This window comes from Ruditapes philippinarum, unplaced genomic scaffold (genome assembly GCF_026571515.1).
Source record: "Ruditapes philippinarum isolate M1 unplaced genomic scaffold, ASM2657151v2 ctg2308_1_1_1_1, whole genome shotgun sequence".
NCBI lineage: Eukaryota > Metazoa > Mollusca > Bivalvia > Venerida > Veneridae > Ruditapes > Ruditapes philippinarum.
In genome coordinates, this window is record NW_026855892.1 from 66,028 (window position 1) to 85,384 (window position 19,357).

General features: G+C 33.8%; 1 protein-coding gene across 1 annotated transcript; it reads left to right on the top strand.

Annotated features, from left to right (window-relative positions):
- The first annotated feature begins 1,564 nt into the window (after positions 1-1,564).
- LOC132744728 (glycogen-binding subunit 76A-like) lies at positions 1,565-11,861 on the top strand. Its single transcript, XM_060733508.1, has 2 exons — positions 1,565-1,843; positions 1,956-11,861. The coding sequence occupies exon 2, from the start codon at positions 2,142-2,144 to the stop codon at positions 3,516-3,518; it is 1,377 nt and encodes a 458-aa protein (XP_060589491.1). The 5' UTR covers positions 1,565-1,843; positions 1,956-2,141; the 3' UTR covers positions 3,519-11,861.
- Positions 11,862-19,357: the final 7,496 nt, after the last annotated feature.

Consider the following 19,357-nt stretch of genomic DNA (forward strand, 5'->3'; position numbering starts at 1 on the left):
TATTACTGCCACCATCATCACCACCACCACCATCTCTATCAACACCATCGATTCATACCACCATCACAGCACCTCATTCCATCCCCATATTCACCGTTTCTACCACCTATATTATCATAATTATCACCGTCATAATCATCATCACTATATTTTTTGATAATATCAGAATTTTATTTTTACCTTTATGATATTTAACTAAATATCAAAAATTACAGTTGCACCCAATATGAGAAATGTTGTTTTTTTTGTGTGTTTAGCGTTGCCGCATAAACGTAGTCTTCCTGTATAAATGTTGACGTATGAACAAAATCACAACGTTTATGCGGCAGCACTGTTACTGTGTAGTCAGGTAGTAAAACCACGTCAATGTCATTTTAATATAGGTCAAAGTCATTTTTCAATTTTCAATTCTGTCAAAAAATCATTTGTTCAAGTCACTTTGTGTTATTAAAATCAGTTTATTTACGTCGATGAGGAAGCTCAGGGCATAAGCAAAAGATTTTAAAAACTCGTGATGAAGACCAGAACTTGTACCAGTGGACCAGCTGCCGATGTCCTGACTAAAGCATAGAGTAGGCGGGGACGACGGGGAATTAAAGGTGTTAAGGTGCGAAAGCCTCAATGCACGAAATGACGACTTGAAAGGCATGCCCTTTGCTTGACTTTAAGGGCTGCAGCACCTTGCGTTATTGTACATTTAGGTTCTCATTGGTCGCCGTACAGTGACCTACTTTCGGTCCAATGCTTATGCTCCATGGAAACTCCCGACCACTATATGTGCTTCAAAATTAACCATGGGTTCCGTACTCGACAGCGAAAGATGACTTTAATTGTTGCCTTTACGGGCGGATATAGACCCTCATATCCATCCACCATTATCTACATCCATCCATACATCCATCCATCCCTGTAATATGTATACAAGCCCGTCCTTAATTTATGGATTTGTTATCATGTCAGTTTCTTCACTGTAATTTCTTTATGATTTTTGTTCAGCCACCATACGTAATTTAATGACGTCGAAAGCATCAGGCTCAGACTCCTGCTTCAGCAGATGTTAATGTACGAAACAAAGGCGCATTAAACCCAATTTGAAACCGTTGTTAAAACTTTAAAATAAATTTCATCGATTATAAATGTTTTAATCCATTTAAGAAACAGTCGAAAGTTTGTCAATGTTAACAAGTACTTAGCATTATTTCGACAAAATTTAATAAATATACAGTAATGTGCATCTAATATATTTTTTAGAGAAACAAGCACACATATAAGTTTATTGATACACGTGTGAATTGACCTTCGCATTTTTAACAAACACTCACCAAGTCATATGTAAAGTTTATTACAAAAAGTACTTTCTAAGTTTTGACCCCTTTAATATCTTGACCCCAATCAGCTGGTATACACACCACAATAAACATGCTAAACGGCATGTATACATTCTGTTTACGCTCACCGTTTACGTCAATTGACACAGCGTTCTATTTTTAGCATTTAGGTATTTTCCCAACGCGTCACAAAAGCGAATAAAAGTTTTAGATAGTGGATTTAAACCATTCTTTGTATGTTCAGTTCTGTATTCTGCTTTATTATGTAATGTTGTATAAAAGCAATGTTATTTCACAATCATTCAATTGATAATGATGTGTAATACTTACATAATACACGCGTGTACCTAAACCGAAAGTAAATACGAGAATGACCTAGAACTTCATCGGTGTTATATTTAGTAACGAGTGTATTTATCAAGGACGATAGATCGAATATGTAAATACTTCCTATTGCTACATCAGAGGGGAAACAGTGTGTTTTCATCATGTTAAGGGATATTATTTCTTCAAATGTGAGTTTGATATTGTTTTTGATAAGTGAAATATTGATATTTGGTTATACAATATAAGTTTATCGACCTTGTTCTTTATAATCTGATTTCAATGACTTTCTTTTTTTTTCAGAAGAGGTGAAGGTCGAATTTTAAGTTAAGAAATGATGGAACTGTAAAAAAATTGGGCTATAACGGGTTTCTGTAATCGGTGTTAGTGACATTTTCCTCAACAAAATATGCATAGATAAAATAGTTATGGACAGTGCACTGGATATGTTAAATGTAGAACCATTTATTCGAATATGCATAAATTACCATGGTCGAATATGAATGTCTACCGGAAGATTTTTTCTTAAGGTTTTTTCCTCGGAACCTCTCTTACTCAGAAGAGAGTTATTTAGATAATTTTAGTACCTGCTCATCATATGTTAATAAACCCAAAAATCCGCGGGTTTTTGAATATTTTCAAACCAGGCTTGAACCTGAAGCGGACTGGTTGCAGATCATGTGTGATTCCGAGAATCCAACCGACCAGCGACGTCGAAATGTTGATAATGATGGAGGGGAAGGGACATCGGTTGACCCCGTTGTTAAGCCCAAATGTGACGAAGAAGTGTCAGAAGAAGGAATTTTCGTGAATATGATGGATGACCTTGAATCAGTAGAGTCTCAGGATAGCAGAGCTTCGGCCGGAAGTGACCCTAGTTACTTTTCATTAGATTCTGTCGCATCTCCAGACGAAGCGGAAGAAATAACTTCGTGTGATCAAAAATGTCTCTCGGATGCATTAAGTAAAGAATTGGAAAAATCTCTGAGTCTGAGACAAACTTCGTCAGACGGTGAAATTCAACCCCCAGAGGAATCCGTTAAAAGTGAAGTTTTAGCGAGCGAAATGAAAAAGGCTGTTTCGGAGGAAAGTGTTTTGCCAGCAAAACTAGCTCAGCTTAAAATAGAACGGCAGGGTGTTACGTTAGACTCGGGTGTTCAAAGATATTTACTTCATGTTCCGGATAGCCCTGTATATGAAGAGCCGGAATTTAATATAAATAAAGCAGAACTCCGGAAATCTTCGTCACTGAAAACAAATAAAACTCCACCTGGTACCCCAAGTCGTAAAAAGATGGTTCGTTTCGCAGACGCAATGGGTTTAGATTTAGAATCAATACGTCACGTTATCGACGCAGAGAATCCCCCGAAAATTCCGGCGTCGGCGATTTCCGATCTCAAAGTCGGTGTTGAGGAAGCTCGGCCAGATGTTGGGAGTCGGTATTTGGATTTATGTTTTTCTCAACCCTGTGTAGCGACTGATTTCATGGGGAAGGTAATGGCTAAAAAAGTGTCGTTAGAAAATTGTGTTATCAATGATATGAGTATTACTGGTGTTGTACGTGTTGCTAACGTAGGTTATCATAAGTGTGTACGTGTGAGGTATTCTATTAATAATTGGGTAACATTTTATGACGTCATGGCGTCATACATTCAAAATTCGTGTGATGGTGCAACAGACAGATTTTCATTTACAATAGTGGCGCCATCGAACGTTGGTCCCGGTTCGAAAATTTCTTTTGCCGTTTCATATACAGTGAACGATACAGTGTACTGGGACAGCAATTATGGGAATAATTATGAAATTCTGTGTTACGCCAAGACGACGCCGACGGACCTCGAAGCAAGCTGGGTTCACTTCGTTTAATGTATGTTTGTTTATAGTCATGTATAAATACCTTAGATGCAAAAGTTGGTCAGAAACTGTCAGTATAATCTATATTGTAAGCAGACCGCCCTTTTCTATTTATTTATTTTAAAGCTTACTTAATACTAGCAGGAAGTTTATTCTATGTATAAATGTACATAAAATACAAATATCATGGAAGCGGGGCATTTTGAGAATTAGGTTTTTGTTCCCAAATTTAACTTCAATTCTTTACCAATATTGTTTTGTTTCCATTTTGCTTCTAAGTTGGGAACTTCTTCTATTTATTTAAGTTTAGAATGCTCTTTTACTAAAAATGAAAGGGAAAGAAAAGTTGAATTGTTTTAAAAATGCATACATTATTGGAAAAAAAATGTATATATTCGCTAGTGTAATAAAGAATACTTGTTTTCATTATGTTAAAAGTTTATAATAACATTTTCTATGTGCCATAGCTAAGACAATATGTTTTATATTAATATAAAGTACAATCGACATATGGATTATAATATATATTAATCGTTACATATGAATGTTAATATGTTAATGGTCATGTAACATATGCATGATAATATATTAATCGTGACATGTGGATGATAATATATTAATCGTTACATATGGATGATAATATATTAATCGTTACATATGGATGATACTATATTAATCGTGACATTGTCAGAACATAGATTAGAGATCTAATACCTCTACAAAAATTCCAAGGTCATTTTAGTGTCTAAAGGTTAACGCTACATTGAGGGATATTTATATATTTATTTGTTTTTTCTTTTGTTTCGTTATATATTTTTTAGTTTTTTTTTTTTGTTTTTGTTTTTTTATAATCTTAGCCATATCTAAATACTTTGTACATACTTTTTATGCAGTTTAACTGAATATGTTGGTAATTAACATTTCAACTCTTAAATCAAAGCGAGGTGTGTATTCAAACTGACAGCCGAAATCTGTGATAAGAAGGTCAATATCCTAAGATTCCCAAAGATTAACAGATTACTGTTTTTGTCTAATCCCATGTAGAATGTATATAGATGTAGTAGTAGTGATATTTATAAAGTATCTAACTAATTGAACATGTATAGTGTTCTAAAATACAAAAATGTAGCTCTTATACTTGTTATACGCCTGTATTTTGTATGTAAGTTATTTTTGAATGTACACATTTGTTTGTTTACGGCTTTTTTGCATGTGCAAAAGATTAACTATGTACATGTATATTTTAAAATGAAGATGTTACAGTTTATGTAATACAAAATACATATGCATTTCTGAGTTTCATATTTTTGTTACGTTTTGCAACAAAATTTGCATTTATTTAGCAATATCTAGACAAACTCTTTATTTTGATTTGCATAATAATTCGCTAGTTAGTGTAATTTTCCAGCATAATATATTTTCATTCGGTTCTTTTTCAAAATACACATAACATTGTCACTTTAAAGTTCTTAGTTTCAACACAATGATTTTTACCCTATACATACCAACTTCTGTAATGTGATGAAGTTGATAAATTTATACATCAGAGAAAAACATCAAATGAGTGTCAAGGTAAAGGTTATTAGACGCCAGATATGCATTCGTCTATTCAGCAATGGGGAAAAATTTAGTCTTGCTTTTGTCTTCTTTTTGTTTGTTTAATAATCACACTGTTTTCATATTATCTAATGAAGAAAGCTTTTCTAATGTACAACATGTGACAGAGCTTTAAGGAATTAGAATAAAAGTGTAACTGAAGTGACAGTGACATGTTAGAATATCATATTCTTTATATTTTTAGTTTTTTTTTTAAATTTATTTCTACGGTTTTATTTGATGGTAATATTAATGGCGAATTTCACCTGGAATTGATATTGCTGGCGTTTATGACGCTAAGTGATTCAGGTTCAGTTTTTTATGACATTGTTACATTGCACTCTCATATGGAAATGACTCCGTTCTTTACAGTTTAGTTTCAAACCCATTTTTTTCATTAAAGAATAGGTTGTACAGTTGTTTCAAGAGGCATATTTAATACCCGTGGCTTATCGTGTATCGCTATTATAGATCAGGACAATAAGTAATTACTTGCATGTGTTTAATGTACATTAAGTTGACAGCAAGGTTACGTGCAAGTTGACTGCTTGGTCACGTGTAAGTTGACTGTTTGGTCACGTGTAAATTGACAGCAAGGTTACGTGCAAGTTGACTGCTTGGTCACTGTAAATTGACTGCTTGGTCACGTGTTAATTGACAGCAAGGTTACGTGTAAGTTGTCTGGATGGTCACGTGCAAGTTGACTGCTTGGTCACGTGTAAGTTGACTGCTTGGTTGGTTACGTGTAAGTTGACTGCTTGGTTACCTGTAAGTTGACTGCTTGGTCACATGTAAGTTGACTGCATGGTTACGTGTAAGTTGACTGCTTGGTCACGTGCAAGTTGACTGCTTGGTTACGTGCAAGTTGACTGCATGGTTACCTGTAAGTTGACTGCTTGGACACGTGCAAGTTGACTGCTTGGTCACGGTGTAAACTGTATCATTTACTGCAAGTCTTTACGATTATTTGTTTAATTACAAGCATGTTTTACTTCCGATCACTGTATCATTTATTGCAATTCAAATTGTATCATCTTTTGCGGTCACAGGAAGGAGATAATTTTGTAAAAGAAAGTTACATTACATTGTCTCAGTTTCTTTGCTAAAATGCACCAATAGGGAGAAAAGTTGGACCACATATATAACATATGTCAGCTAGGTAACGTACACGAAGTCGTAGCATTCCAGAGTAACAGGTGATTCCATGCATTAAGTCAGTTACCAATTTATCACACACACGAACACGATACTGGCGGATTGCATTCATTCTTTTTACACGTGAACACCGTGTGTTGAGCAAATCCTGGACGTGCTTGTTCCGTGGTTAACTAGGATGTTGACCTTATTTTAAATTCTTAAAATTAATTATTTTGTGACTGACAGTATAACTAATTTTGAGAAGTGTTTAACTGTATTTATGCTTATATGAATCAATATAGAATTATGCTTGGTTTTCATTCCTCATTGAGTCAATATCTGCCGAGCTATTATCTGATCTACAGGTACACAAGTACTTGGAAAATTTAGGTCATACGAGCATACTTTGTTTAACCTTTTGTTCAAATATACATTAGGAAACATTTAAATCAGTGTTATATTTCATTTTTGCTGACCCATATAGAAAATAATTATAGATTTATCGTATATTCATGCAAGGTAGAATGAATATCAGTTAATTATTTACTATAATAGATAATAATTTTATTTTATCTTGATTGATGAATACATATAGTATGTTCTCATTTTACCTAGACTCTGATATTATGTTGTTACATTTCAAATTTACATTGATGTTACTGATTGTTTAATTTAAGTTAATAGTAGATATAAGGTACAAAAAATTACTTGATGAATATTAAACGGTAATAAAACTAAAGTTTGTATAGATGTGACTTGACAATCCAAAAGCATGCAGTGCCGTTAATTTCATTGTACAAATGTACTAATTTTTATATAAAACCAGTGTCTATTCTAGGATTTAAAAAAACGCCGGGGGTGGGGGGTTATCGAAAAGTAAGAATTCATTACATTTGTTGATCTTTTTTCTTCTTTCTCGAGCTCTATGTAAAAGTTTCCCCCTGCCTCTGAAAAAATAGGGGGGGGGGGAGATTTTCAAAGGTATGAGTGAATCCCCCCATCCCCCATTCTAGAATAGACACTGTAAAACACAGTTCTGGTGTATGTTCTATATCTTTACAACTGGCCCATTTATCACCATTTAAATGTGTTGTGTATATTTGTCTTGAAAGTAGGACACAAACAATAAATACTTTAGATCAAGGACGTACAAGGTCTGATGAAAGACCGTTTTACCTGATTATATGTATTTGAGGTCAAGCACTTATGTTTGAATATGACATGTTTGTAAAATAGTAGAAAGTTTAACGATGAGCATTTATTTGTTTTTTTCTTAATATGCCAAAGGCGTGCATGCCTTTGCATGACGTAGATTTTCAAGAGTAAAGTTATTAATTTTAAGCTTAATTCAGTTAAATCTTCAAATTATCATAACATAAAAAGATAGCGTTGTCTTTGTCTGGTGTCTTGTAATTAATCAAATATTATATTTCATAATAGAGTAGAAAGTTTAAGGACCTTTTTGCACTTTATTTTAGTAATATTTTTTTGTTTTGTTTTGTTATGTTAAAATAATGAGATTATTTTGCATGAATTCCACGTTCAAATTAATGACCGTTTTATTCATATGTAAATTGTATACCTAGAGAAATCATTTCTAGACAGTTTGGTGCATAATGTCTGATACTTTTGTTCTAACTTGGAGAGAAAACAAATAGTATGTACATATAAATAGATCTATGCTAATGGTAAAAGCAGATATAATGTCATTTACAGTTAAACCTGTGTAGGAAATCACCAATTATTTATTGTCATGTATCGTTTAACCTGTTTTGGTTTTTGGAAAACCACCTATCAAACAAATGAACCGCAACTGATAAATCTGAATCAAATAACCGCGATAAAATTGATGATTCTTTGAAAATTCAAATAATTTAGTAAGTTAACGATACAAAGAAATCTTCATTCAATATACATTACTTCCTTGATCCACTGTAGCTAGTAATTTATAGGTGGAAATTCGTATATTTAGTAATGATTGTCCACGAAATTGTAGTATCATATCTTTGAACACGTCATGTTTATACTTTATTCTCGGTAAAATTTGGTTAACGACTATTTGTGTTAAGATATAATGTTGATTAACAGAAACAGTGTCAGATCTGTTGTTTTGTTGGTTCCGTAGTTTCACTCTCGTGGGTGCCTGTGGCAATATGTGGATATGCTCCTAGAGTCTATTACAAAAAAAATCGCAATATTTAGAATAACCCTTATTTCAGAAAGATTTTTATTCCTTTCTTTTATACCATTCGAATGACAGTATATTTTAGTAGGATGAAAGTAATTGATGTTTTCAATAGCGAAATGGCGTATGCATTTCATGTATTAGAAATGAATCTAAGATGGGATCGAATGCCACAATCCTATTTCAAAATATGACCTTTTGATAGGTCAATCTTAATAATCGACCAATCAGATCAGGTCAATCTTAATAATCAACCAATCAGATCAGGTCAATCTTTATAATCAACCCAGCAGATCAGGTCAATCTAAATAATCAACCAATCAGAAAAGGTCAATCTTAATAATCAACCAATCGGAGAAGGTCATCTAAATAATCAACCAATCGGAGAAGGTCAAACTTAATAATCAACAAATCGGGTCCTAGAGGGTTTGAGCTGTATATACATTTGCATTATGCTTGTGGCGAAGTTGTGAGATGTTACGACAAACGTCGGTAACAAACCGGTGTAAAGATAAGAATAACTACCCAGTAGTTTAACCTTAAGCTAGTTGTATATTAAAAATGTTTACTTTACGTACACGCACATAATATATACATGTACATATGATACATTTTAAATGTACTGGAAAATATTCATATTATATTATATCATTTGTGTTCATATTTTACCTTAGATAATACATTGTGTAATAACGTGTATAACGTGTATTCTATTATTTTTCTTGGCCTCGAAATGGTGCATTTTAAAAATTGCGTCTGTTTGAAGGAGAAATCATGTTTAATTAAAAAAAGAATTCAAACATAAACCGATAGCAAGTTTGCAATTGAGGGAAATAATTTAAGTGTCTTTTGTAATAACTTTTGTTTCTGTTGATGTGTATTTATTTGTTGCAATTTAGCAGCCGTTTTTTAGCTCGACTATTCGCAGAATAATCGAGCTAATGCAGTCACCCATTTGTCGGCGTCGGCGTCGGCGTCGGCGTCCCTGTGGTTAAGTTTTTGTATGTAAGCTGGTATCTCCATAACTACTGAAGGGAATGGATTGAAACTTCACACACTTGTTCTCTGTGATTATCTAAGATGATTGGCACAAGTCCCATAACTCTGATTTGCTTTTTTTCATAATTATGCCCCTTTTTCGACTTAGAAATTCTTGGTTAAGTTTTTGTATGTAAGCTGGTATCTCCATAACTACTGAAGGGAATGGATTGAAACTTCACACACTTGTTCTCTGTGATTATCTAAGATGATTGGCACAAGTCCCATAACTCTGATTTGCTTTTTTTCATAATTATGCCCCTTTTTCGACTTAGAAATTCTTGGTTAATTTTTGTATGTAAGCTGGTATCTCCATAACTACTGAAGGGAATGGATTGAAACTTCACACACTTGTTCTCTGTGATTATCTAAGATGATTGGCACAAGTCCCATAACTCTGATTTGCTTTTTTTCATAATTATGCCCCTTTTTCGACTTAGAAATTCTTGGTTAAGTTTTTGTATGTAAGCTGGTATCTCATAACTACTGAAGGGAATGGATTGAAACTTCACACACTTGTTCTCTGTGATTATCTAAGATGATTGGCACAAGTCCCATAACTCTGATTTGCTTTTTTTCATAATTATGCCCCTTTTTCGACTTAGAAATTCTTGGTTAAGTTTTTGTATGTAAGCTGGTATCTCCATAACTACTGAAGGGAATGGATTGAAACTTCACACACTTGTTCTCTGTGATTATCTAAGATGATTGGCACAAGTCCATAACTCTGATTTGCTTTTTTTCATAATTATGCCCCTTTTTTCGACTTAGAAATTCTTGGTTAAGTTTTTGTATGTAAGCTGGTATCTCCATAACTACTGAAGGGAATGGATTGAAACTTCACACACTTGTTCTCTGTGATTATCTAAGATGATTGGCACAAGTCCCATAACTCTGATTTGCTTTTTTTCATAATTATGCCCCTTTTTCGACTTAAAAATTCTTGGTTAAGTTTTTGCATGTAAGCTGGTATCTCCATAACTACTGAAGGGAATGGATTGAAACTTCACACACTTGTTCTCTGTGATTATCTAAGATGATTGGCACAAGTCCCATAACTCTGATTTGCTTTTTTTTCATAATTATGCCCTTTTTCGACTTAGAAATTCTTGGTTAAGTTTTTGTATGTAAGCTGGTATCTCCATAACTACTGAAGGGAATGGATTGAAACTTCACACACTTGTTCTCTGTGATTATCTTAGATGATTGGCACAAGTCCCATAACTCTGGTTTTTTGTTTTTCATAATTACGCCCCTTTTTCGACTTAGAAATTCTTGGTTAAGTTTTTGCATGTAAGCTGGTATCTCCATAACTACTGAAGGGAATGGATTGAAACTTCACACACTTGTTCTCTGTGATTATCTAAGATGATTAGTACAAGTCCCATAACTCTGATTTGCTTCTTTGCATAATTATGCCCCTTTTTCGACTCATGAATTCTTGGTTAAGTTTTTGCATGTAAGCTTGTATCTCCATACTTACTGAAGGGAATGTATTGAAACTTGAAGAGTTTGTACCTTTTCGGACAATTTTATGTATTCATATAGGTAAGCATTATTATACTCAATGAAACACCCTTGTGACAAATTTTCGAATAGTCGAGCGTTACTGTCCTCCGACAGTTCTTGTTAGATCTTATAATTTGGGGTCATACAGAAAGACTGAAGTATGATTGTAGGACTTATACCTCGAATTTGATATACCATTTATAATTTGAAAAGAGAACAAAATGTACAAGTGTGAACAAATCCCTCAAAGGTGCTATATACATGTATAAGACCTCTAATGATATCTAGTCTTGAGCTGAAACGTTGAACATGCTTTATTGAAACTTAGATATTAACATATTTTGTATGATTTATGTACTCGCTGCACACTATAATGTGTTTTTCTTTTGTCACGGACTGTGATTGTAAAATCACTATAATTTCAATTATTATCGGTTTAATTTAGTAGAATTATTGTTTTCTGCACAAAATCCAAAATACTTGGTTACTTAATCGGAGTTATTAAATGTTTGTAGACATTTTTTTCATTATTTCTGTCGTTTTGATCTACAAAGATGTAGTAGTACCTAGATTTTGTTATAGATATTAAATAATTAGTTTCGTTACCTTTTGTTAATTTTTAATAGTTTGTGTAAATTTTACTTTTCCATTTTGCGACATAGGAGTGCCGCTTTAATTTAGAGATATAATGGATATAATGTATTTTGTATTTTGTTGTTAAAAGATGAAAGCACGAGAAGTATGTGTCTCATTTTGAGGGTATGTTGTATGTTGAGGGGGCGTGGTCATCCTGAGGGGGTGTGTCGTATCAGATATGTTTGTGAAAGTTTTGTATTAAGAACTTTTACATTGTTGTTATTGCAAAAATAAATGTGAAAATACTTGAAAAATATGTCGTTTCTTCTGTTTTCCTTGCAATATTGTTAACTTTTTAAACTCTTGTTTGAAAAACAGTTGTATAATGAGGCCACCCCTTGCGGGCGGGCGGCCGGCGTCCATTTTTGCCCGAAGAATTTCTTCTACATGTATGGATATATGTATTACTTGATACAAATACACAACAACCATCTACATTTATGGATATATGTATTACTAGATACAGATAAACACAACTATGAAAAAGCTTGTCATTTGGCGCACATGAAGCTGATCTCAGGGTCATACGTCAAGGTCACACTAAGAGGTCAAAGGTCAAATAAGAGTAGAAATGTTGTGCATATATACAATTAAGTATTCTAGAATAGGGGGGAAGGGGTTAAGACTAAGTCTTACCAGCACAATACAGGACAATTACTTTAAGGCACAAATGGTAACCCTAGATGATGAAATGGCCAGATTTTGTCCGAAGATTACCTTGGGTTTTAGTATTACTTGATTCAAATTTGCACCCACGTGACAAATTATGTTGTGGACTCGAAGCAGGTCTCCAGGTCAGGGTCTCCCTCAGGAAAATGCTTATCAAGAGCAAACCTACGAACTTTCAGAGATTTATTGCGCAATTGTTCACCATTGTGTTGCGGAGTGTCGTACGATAAATCCAGGTCTCTGTTACCAAGGTCTTGTATGCATGAATGAATTTAAGCTTTTATGTATAACTTGATGAAACACAACTATGATATATAGAGTTGCGCATATGAATTAGGTTTCTTAGTCAAAGTTCAAGGTCACACTTAGCAGTCAAAAGAATATGCTTGTCCGAAGCAAAACTACATGAATTGAGAAGTTTTAATATAGTTTTGCAAAGCGTTCTTCATTGTGAGGCAGGGTGTCGTGCGCAAAACTCAGATCAAGGTCACACTAATGGTCAATAGATAAAAATAAAGAATGTACGTATGGTCACCAAAGTAGTCTTGTAAAGAGAGTTAACACCAATGTACTTACAGTCATGCGACTTACGTGTTACCAGCATAATCCATATAAATATAAACAAGGTCAGGGTCACTTCAGATGATGAAATGAGGAGTATATCTGCTACATGTATAGACTGATTTCAGTGCTTCTTTATACAAATATAAACTTACATGAGAATTAGTGTTTCGCACATGAAGAAGTCAAAAGATCAAAGTAACACTTAGAGGTCAAAAGAGAGGGGTTTTCATTGTAAAACATTGAGGGATTTTAATGTCACTCGGCAAAAATGTTGACCAGTTCAACTTCCCAAGGTCAAGGTCTGACGTGAAGGTCAAAGGTCATCCAAATTATGCAAATTTGTGTATAGACAACTTTGTTGTTTTAACATTGATGAATTATATCACACATTTTGAAAACTTTGAAACATAATTCAGCTCAATATATGCAAGGTCAGACATGATCACAACCGATGATCCAATGTAAATTTCTACATGCATAGGCACAAGTGTTGCATTGACACAAGTGCTCACCATCACGAACAAGGTCTTTGTGTAAAATACGTTTGGGTATTAAGGCATTGCACATATGTTCAATATGTGATGCATATTTTTATGTACGTAAATTCAAATCCCTAGGGCCAAGGTCAAGTGCAAAGGTAATGTTAAAAATATGAGCATTGGGCCGTTAGTCATCATGCAATGAGGGAATTTTATGTAAATTTTCATTACCACGAGACTGAGACAGTAATTGTTCTTTTTTTCAAGAGGTACCGAGACAGATACTTTGCACCGCTCTTTATGTATTCTAAGTGATTGTTACCTACTCAAATATGATGTCTTCTAAGACCTAATTATTTATCCTTAATGAAATACCTTTAGTTAATGGGAACCGTTTGTTGTTGTTGTTATAATTTACGTTTCCGCGTTTAGTTCTGAATACATGTATAGACAAAGAAAATGGGAGTCCGAAGATTAAATATTAATGTAAGAGGTTCACTAAAGATCAGTTAAATGTACTGAATAAATTATTTAATACCCATGGTTTCCTGATTGTCTTTCAATCATGTGACTTTTAGTTCCATATTTTGCCATTATGTCAGTATTACTAAAAGTAAGTTTTTAAATTCTTTGCCTTACCTTCATTTTTAACCTTTCAAACTTAGCTGTTTAAGCGAATACAGAATGTAACTGCAAGTTGTTTACAATTTTGTCCTTTTTTATAGTCTGCATCGTATTCAACTTAGACTGTCGTTACGTGATATGTTTGATACTGTTATGTAGAAACGTGTTTACCAGTTTCTTTTTAACAGAACAGAACAGAACAGAACATATCTTTTATTCACCCAGGTACAAGAAGATATCATATCGTACAACATGGGGTTATTACGAAATTTACATGAACACAAAATAATACAGTATCCGGTCAATGAGTGTTACAATGATACAAAATCATAAGAAAAAGAGAAAGAGAAAAGAAAAAAAAAATGAAATGAAATATAAGTTTTAAAAATTGATTGCTATTTAGAAACACGTGGGTTGCTGGAGACGGGGGAATGCTCACATTAAATCAACATTAAATAAATACTGATGTCACTCGGTTAATTTTTTTATTTATTTAATTTTCATGAATCGAGTGCGAAACACGGGAAAAGTAGTCCGCTATTTATGAATGAAATTCCACATAACCGTCAATTGGATTACTACTAGAATACGATTGGCTGTTAGTAAAGATTTCAGAGTTTGCCATTGGATAACTTACTGAAACAAAGCTAAAAATAAAAAATAATTGTTCCGTACAGAATAGGGGCATGTTTACGTACAGTAGTGTTATTACAGGTTAATTTATCGTATAATAAAGGTGAATTGGACTTAATTGACATTGTCTGGTAAGTGCATACGTTCATTTATAGTTACATAAGAGTATGAATTGGTTGTAAGCTTTGTAGTTAAAAAAATACATATAAAATGACATTTCTTTTCATAATTAATATTATGTGCAAAAATAACAAAAATAAATATAAGTAAAGATAAATAAAAAGAGGTAAATAGAGAGGCATTGGTATCTTATCACTTGTATAGGGGCCTATCAGAATTTTTTTATTATAAGTCGTATGAAGCCACATACTTTCGAAAGTGTCCTTACGGAAGTTGATGTTAATAGAAGCTTAAAACCATAATCGGATACGGTATTTTCATGAAAGTTGATTTGTCTGAAGAGTGTTCTTCTTTCATTTTGAAAACGGTCACAGTTTAACAAATAATGTCGTTCCGAACCTATTTCATTACGGGTACATAAATTACATTTTCTTTCTTGAAGTAAGGTTCCATCCCATCTGCCCGTTTCAATTGGGAGCCTGTGATTTGCAGTTCGGTATTTAAATAAAGTGATACAATCACGCATTGGTAAAAGCTTGAAATAGTTTTCAAAATCTGGGCTTTCTTTAAAGTTACTGTAAATTATGCCTTTATTAGACAACAGAATTTGTGCATGCCATGTTTGTCTAAATTGATCTATAAGTGTTTGTTTTACTGATCTATGTATATATTTTTCAGTTATATTATGTTGATTTTGCCAACGATCTGGTCTCCCTACCCCATTTAGAATACTTTTTATTTTGCTAATCCATTTAAATTCATAATTAGTTTGATTAAGAACGTAGTTATATAATTGATAACTCAATTTGTGGTCTTTTCCTATAATAAGCCTATTCCAAAATGAGATCATACGGGCTTGAACATTTATAGCAATAGGGTATCTCCCAAGCTCGCCGTAAATCATATACATTGGGGTGCTTTTTCTAGCTTTTGTTAATTTTCTAAGGAAGTCATTGTGTACTTTTTCAAGTTGATCGAGATTTTCAAACCCAAATATTTCTGAACCGTAAGTTAGAATTGGTAGAACAGTATGATCAAAAAGTTTAAGCATCAAATCTATTGGTAAATCAGCGTTGTTTGACTTTGACAGAAGAAGATACATTGCTTTGGTTGCTTGCTCAACTACATGCTTTCTTGCATTCAAAAAAGATCCATTATTTGTAAAAGTTACACCGAGGTAGTGATATTTGTTTGTAACTTCGATATCCTGAGTGCCTAATTTAAAATTATAGTTGTGAGAGTTTCTAGCACCAAATATTATTATTTTTGTTTTATTTATATTCACTTTAAGTCGCCAGGTTTGACAATATTCATTAAAAGTATCTAAACAATTTTGAAAGTCGATCGGGGAATCTGACAGTATAATGGTATCGTCCGCATATAGCAGGATCAATAGTTTAAGCCATAGAGTCGAGTCATATATATCTTTTAGCTCTATGCCAACGTTACCATACGATTGCATATATGATTGAAGATCATTAAGAAAAAGGGAAAACAGCGCAGGGGACAAATTTTCTCCCTGCCTGACCCCGATTTGGGACATGAATGAGTCAGAGGATTCTCCATTATGTAATATACACGATTTAATATTTTTATACATATTGTAAATTACATCGAAAAACTTTCCATTAATAAAATTATTTAGAAGTTTGTGCCAGAGGCCTACTCTCCACACTTTATCGAAGGCCTGTGAAAAATCCACAAAGGCACAATAAAGTTTTTTCTTTCTTTTTTTGAGAAGATCGGTTAACAAATGTAAAGTAAAAATATGGTCACTACAAGAATAACCTTTACGGAAACCTGCTTGATTTTCAAGTAGAATGCCACTTTCTTCTAAGAAGCGCGTCAATCTTGTGTTTAATATTGAGGTGAACAGCTTACCTAAGCAACTTAATATAGTAATGGGGCGATAATTAGCTGGATCTTTTGGATCTCCTTTGTTTTTATACAAAGGTATAATAGTACCTTCTAACCAGCTGTGTGGTATAATTCCAGTATCTAAAACACAGTTGAATAGCTTAAGGTATACAGGGAGCAAGATAGTTTTAGTATTTTTAAGATATTCATTTATGATATTGTCAGTCGGACTAGATGACTTGCCATTATTTAAGTTATTTATGCATTTCATTATTTCGCCTTCAGATATAGGTGCGTTTAGGAATTGGTTCGATTCTCGGATGGTGGCATTTTCATCATAAAAGTCATACGGTTCTTGATCTAAGTCGGTATTTATGTTTTTAAAATGATTATATAACTCTTGAATTGAAGGCGATGGAGTATCTAATTGTTTTGGTTTCAGATTTTTAAGAAATTTCCAGTAGTTTTTGGGACTTTTTTCTTGAAGAGATCTCAGTTTATTTGCATTTAAAATTTTTTGTTTCTTTATGTAATAATTCATTGTTCGTTTATATTTTTTGCTTGCGTTTCGTAGGTTTATTTTATTGTCATTATTTGGTGTCTGCCTATATTTTTCTTTAGCTTTATGATAATGGTTTCTTGCTTGGTGACATTTAGGCCCATACCATGCTTTATTTGTTGAATTATTGTAATTATTATGTGAACTATTTTTATAAGGAGATTTTTTAGGAAAGGTATTACTTGCGGCATTTGAGAACAGCAACCCTAATTCTTCTGTTATATATTCAACTGTGTTTTGTGATTGTGGATACGAGTTCAATTGGTCTTTAATTTCTTCGAGTTTATTTAAATCTATGTTACTGTTAAAATTAATCGAGTGTTTAGGGTCCCAATTAGGTCGCTGTGCAGCTTTGTTTGGCTCATTTTTGCCAAAATGTTTTATTTGTGAATTTATACACCAGTGTAAGGAATTATGGCCGTCAGAAAAAAGTGAGTCAGTTTCAATTACTACAAAGTCGGTTACTTTATCAAAGCACTCAGCAGTTGCTATTACATAATCTATTACAGACCTATCCCTAAAAGTACATTTTCCTACATTTCTATCTTTTCCCACCCTGGAATTAAGAATAAATATGTTGTTGTTTCTGCAAATATCTATCAGTCTGAAACCATGAGTATTAGTTCTGCTGTCACTAGAAATACGTGAAAGGGGAATTGAGAGATTCTCTAAAATAGTAAATTTATCTAGATGGGATTGAGATTCTACATCAATGTCAAAGATTTCATTGAGAAACGGGTCAGATGGAATGAAATCATTTAGCTGAGCTACTCGTGAGTTAAGATCGCCAGCTAGTTGAACGTATTTAAACTTACTACACATTGATGTTATTTCATTTTCAAATTCGGACCAATCATCTTCATTAAAAAATCTCGAATTTTCAGGAGGGAGATAAACGCATCCATGTATTAAGTTTTCACTTAAGCCGACAATTTCTTTTTTTTATTGAGACCCATAAGACGTATTCCGAGTTACTTTCTAATAAATCGACATAAGGAAAAAGATTATCTCGGATATAGATACCAATACCCCCCGATTTTCTTTTGTACTTTTTAGACCGATGTTTTGCTAGAAAAGAGTAACCATCAATATCTACAATATCATATAAATCAGTATTCGTTTCGGAAACAGAGAAAAAATCATAATTATTTATAAAGTCAACAAATTCTGGATAGTGTAACCGCCTTTTCAGACCGCAAACATTTAGTGCCGCAAAAAACAAACTGCCATCAGTTTCACTACATTAATAATATCTGTCATATTTTGCGGTTCGGATCGGAATATCCGTCCCGAGGTGACCCGCCCATTGGGCGGTAACGAGGCTTGCCGAGTTACCGCCCATGGGCGGGTGACCGAGGGACGGATATTCCGATCCGAACCGCAAACATATGTCAGATATTTTTTCTTGCATATTCTACTATATTCGATTATACTTTAAATTATTTGTCTTTATTTTCAATGAAAATTTATATCATTACAACCGTAACTACTTTCTTACTAAAGCGTGTGAATTACAACTTCATTCATAACGGTAAAAATTACGTCATCCTTACAATGCCATTGTACAGCACGCGACTCATCTGGAACCCCCCATGCCAGATGAAATTTCCGGCATGGGTAAAACTAACGGAAACGCCAGTCTGATATGCAAGAATGTACATTCCCCCTGCTGTACTAACGGGGATGGTTTGAGTCATTTGAGTCATTATTGTCGCTTGCCCACGGACGTTTGATTTCGGCCCCAGACGCCCCTTGTTGAGAATTCCTTCTGGGAGCTTGACTACGCTTGTCAGCGGAACGGCGGTGGAGATTTCGATTGCTGTCGACCGCCTCTATTAACAGTGCGGTTCGGAGACACGTTAATTTGCGACAACTGTTCGTGTTTCTCGTAGTATTTCTGTTTATTTTTGTCGTCTGTCCAGCATGAGTCACTCTTGCCAGCGGATTGATTTTTTTCGGTCAATGGAGGAGTGATTCGGTTGCCGCGCATATAATAGTCCCAATCTGGAAAAGCATTTATCACTACTTTACCATCCATAATAACCTTTGCCGGTAAACTAGGTTAATCTTTCTTTCAGGGAATTTTGATTTAAGGTCTTTAAATTTATTCCATATACTTTTCCTAGCATTTATTTTCTTGGGGAAAGTCTTCTGTTAATATTATAATTGGTATACTTCAGTTTGTGTGCGTTGGATATAATGGATACTGTGTCCGAATGATCTCTGAAAGCAACGATTATAGCTC

Excerpts from the sequence above, each read along its gene's own strand:
- LOC132744728 (XM_060733508.1), top strand. The coding sequence starts at position 2,142 with ATGGTCGAATATGAATGTCTACCGGAAGATTTTTTCTTAAGGTTTTTT.